Source organism: Condylura cristata, unplaced genomic scaffold (assembly GCF_000260355.1).
Source record: "Condylura cristata isolate star-nosed mole 26May11 unplaced genomic scaffold, ConCri1.0 scaffold00034, whole genome shotgun sequence".
Classification (NCBI taxonomy): domain Eukaryota; kingdom Metazoa; phylum Chordata; class Mammalia; order Eulipotyphla; family Talpidae; genus Condylura; species Condylura cristata.
In genome coordinates, this window is record NW_004567135.1 from 8038413 (window position 1) to 8041486 (window position 3074).

Consider the following 3074-nt stretch of genomic DNA (forward strand, 5'->3'; position numbering starts at 1 on the left):
GCGGGCGGCGAGCCCGGGCCGGGGCGCCCACCCCTAGCGGAGAACCCCCCGGGCCCGGGCTTGGCGCCCCAGGGCAGCGTCGGGAAAACGGCCCCTGCCCCAACAGGTGCTTGGCCGCTCGGGGTTGGGCCCCTGCTGCAGCCAAGTGCGAATTCACCGGCGAGCCGGGGGGTTGGGGCTGGCGCGGGCGGACTCAGCCGACTGGAACCGGTGGGGGGTTCCCTGCCTCACTCCCTCGCCTGGGACCGTGCCCGGCGTTGCTAAGACGCCCGTGGGAGCCGGGGCGGGAAGGCTGTTTGGGGTGAGCCTAGAAAGGAGGGGGGGAAAGCAGCCCGAGAGGGGAGACGGCGGGGGACCGTGGTGGCAGGGATCGCAGGTGGGGTCCAGGCCACACGGGATGGGAAGGGGAAGAGCGGGTCTCCCCTCGTCACTAGAGTGAGGCCAGATGCCCTTTGCACAAGGAAGGAGTGGCCAGCCACAGGTATCCCTCTGCGCCGGCCCTTCAGAGGAGCCTCAGACTGGACCCTAGAGGAGCAGGGTCCTTCTCTTGAGGAAATTCCCCCCAAGACCCACGCATTTGAGGTTCCTCCTCTTTTCATCTGCTGGGCAGGACTATTCATTTGAATTGACATCCCCCCTCCAGCCCAGCCGCCACCCTGCAAAGAGGAGGCGGGGTTGAGGGTTACAACTTGAGCACAACCCTCCATTCCCAGGACGCTCACCCCAGGACGGTGAATCGGAATCTGCCCCTCCGTTCGCCTTCCTGGGCGTCTGGGGAATGAGAAAACCAGAACTCTGACAGGGTTTGATGAGCTCCCTGGGGGAAAGCACTGTAGGAGAGGAAGACCACCCAAACCAACAACTTCTACTTGTGTCAATTGTTTAAGCCCCTTGACAAGAAAAAAAAGGAGGGGGGTGGCTCACCTTACGCCTCTCTTTGAGCCTGCCTACCCCTGTGAATGGTGCAGCCCGCCCTGCCCAGCACCTCGTCGGGACGAACTTGGCTTCGTGTCTCTGGCTGAGGGGCCCAGGCACTATGGGGGAGGCAGGCTGCTTTCACAGTTCGCTCTTCTGAGTTCCGCACCATTTGGGGGTTGGTTGTCTACTGGATCATACTGAATGGTAAGTGGGCAGATACTGGGGACCCTCACTTTTGTGCCTGTCCCCTTTTCCTCAGTATTCACTGCATTCTCAGTGAAGCTTCAGGTGTGGCAGAGGAAGCCCTGGGGGCTCTCTTCTAAGAGACGCTTCTGCTGCAGAAGGTGTTTGTGGCACCGTCTGCTCCTTTCCCCATCCTTGAATTTGCCTCTTTGCTGCTCCTGGGACTCCCTCTCCCCCCAGGGCATCCAGGTGATCTTAGGTAACTGGATTTGCCTCAGCTTCATTCCTTCCTCACACACTCTTGTTTTCTTCCCTTCTGGGACCGTGTTGCCACCGTCTGCTCAGGAAGCCTGCGTTGCTCTGCCAGTCACCCCCAGGAGAGGCGTTCGAGCTCTTCATACTTGGGGCATCCCTTGGGCTTGCAGGGACTTCGGAGCCTCTGCCCCTTCATTTCTCATTCCACCTACACCTTCCTGCTCCAGTTCTTATGCCAACCTAGTGACTTCCTGTCCGTAATAAGACAAGCACCTGTGGGTGTCTGCACCCAGACACCTCTTTCTTTTTCATGGCCGAGCTTAAGGGGGAAGAACTGAGGGAGAACAAGTTTCCTTCTGCCTCCGCTCTAGGAAAATGCTGTTAGACTGGCAGCTAGCAGTTACCTGAGGCGTGGAAGCGGGACTTGGGGGACACTGAGGTAGAAGGGGAGGAGGGAGGGAAGCAGGTGGGGGGAGGCAGCCCGAATAACCAGGTTTGGGAGTTGGGGTTCTTGGGAGCCTCCAGAATACATTCTGGCGTTTTCTCAACTGCACTAGGGAACTGGGCAGGTCCCAACCCCTGAGCACTGAATGGAGAAACTGGCGGGAGCTGAGGATGCTGGACTGGACGTCCTTGGGACCTGGACCAAGCCCCTAGCGGTCTAGCTGCGAGGCTGCCCCCAGGGGACCCAGGGAGGCTCGCCAGAGGAGCTGGACTGAGCCCTGCTCTCTCCATCCCCTCTCAGCCTTTCCTGATTCCCAGTAAGTTCTCCCCTCCCAGTCCTGGTGCTCAGCAGCTGCCAGCTGTTGCCCTCGCCCTCTTTCTGAGTCCCGGGTCCACCCTTAGGCGCTCCCTCCAGGTCCTCCTCCCTCCCTATCCTCCACTCTCCCAAACACTGGCCCTCTTCCTAGCTTGGAAGGGGGCTCTCTTCCCACCCACTGGGGAGGGTGCCCCCTTTTACCTCATTCAGCAGAAAGGTTGCACTGGAGTCAGAAAAAGACATAGACGGGGGAGCAGACTTTCCCCTCCCCGGGGCCAGGGGCTCCGAGGAGGGAGCAGGACTCGCTGCAGCTGTGCACACTGGCTTCCGCCCGGCCTCGCCCCACGCCGCGGGCCTGCGCTCCCTGCTCCCTTCCCTCTCCCGCCCCCACCTTTCCGCCGCCTCCTCTCCGCCTCCCTCCGCCTTCTTCCCTCTCCCCTCCTTTTCCGCCTCTTCACTTTCTCCTTCTCCCAGCACCTTTCAGTCCAGCTCCCTCCATGTCTGCCCGCCTGCCTGCCAGTCGGCCTCTGCCCACCCCCCCACCCCGCAAAGGCCCCAGTTTATCTGGGTGCCTCCCCCCCGTCCTCCCTACCCCATACCTCCCCCTCCCCTCCCCCTCCCGCTTCTTCCTCAGCCACTTCCCCAGAAAAGGTGGGGCGCTTCCACCGCCGCCGGCACTAGGAGGGGGAGCTCCAGGCCGAGGGACCCGAGCTGGGGCGGAGGTTCTGCCCCCCCTCTCCCCCACCAGTCCGCTGCGCGGCGCCCATCCCGCGCCCCCGCCTGGGGCAGCTCCGGGGGAGGTCGTCCGCTTCGCGCGGGGTTCCCGGGAGCCACGTCCAGCCACTTCCCAGCCCCAGCCGCTGTGGCTCCCGCGGAGCCGGCCCAGATGGGGGGCGCCCGGCGCGTCGCCGCGGTCACCGCTCTCCTCTGGGTCCGGCTCCGCGGACTCAGCCCTGGC

At 63.1% G+C, this 3074-nt stretch overlaps 1 protein-coding gene across 5 annotated transcripts in view; it reads right to left on the reverse strand.

Annotated features, from left to right (window-relative positions):
• CACNB3 (calcium channel, voltage-dependent, beta 3 subunit) overlaps positions 1 to 3074 on the reverse strand; it is a 12816-nt gene that overhangs the window by 9245 nt on the left and 497 nt on the right. The window contains exons 1-2 of one of the 5 annotated variants that reach the window (XM_012732495.1): positions 2318 to 2473; positions 723 to 771 (exon numbers count right to left, since the gene is read on the reverse strand). The exons of 2 other annotated variants lie outside the window; for them this stretch is intronic. In XM_012732495.1, coding sequence (XP_012587949.1) covers positions 723 to 771; positions 2318 to 2322 — 54 coding nt within the window. In that variant the 5' untranslated portion in view covers positions 2323 to 2473. Of the gene's footprint in view, positions 1 to 722; positions 772 to 2317; positions 2474 to 3074 lie in introns of those variants that run through there. 2 more of the 5 variants (XM_012732496.1, XM_004692799.2) reach the window with 2 other exon arrangements.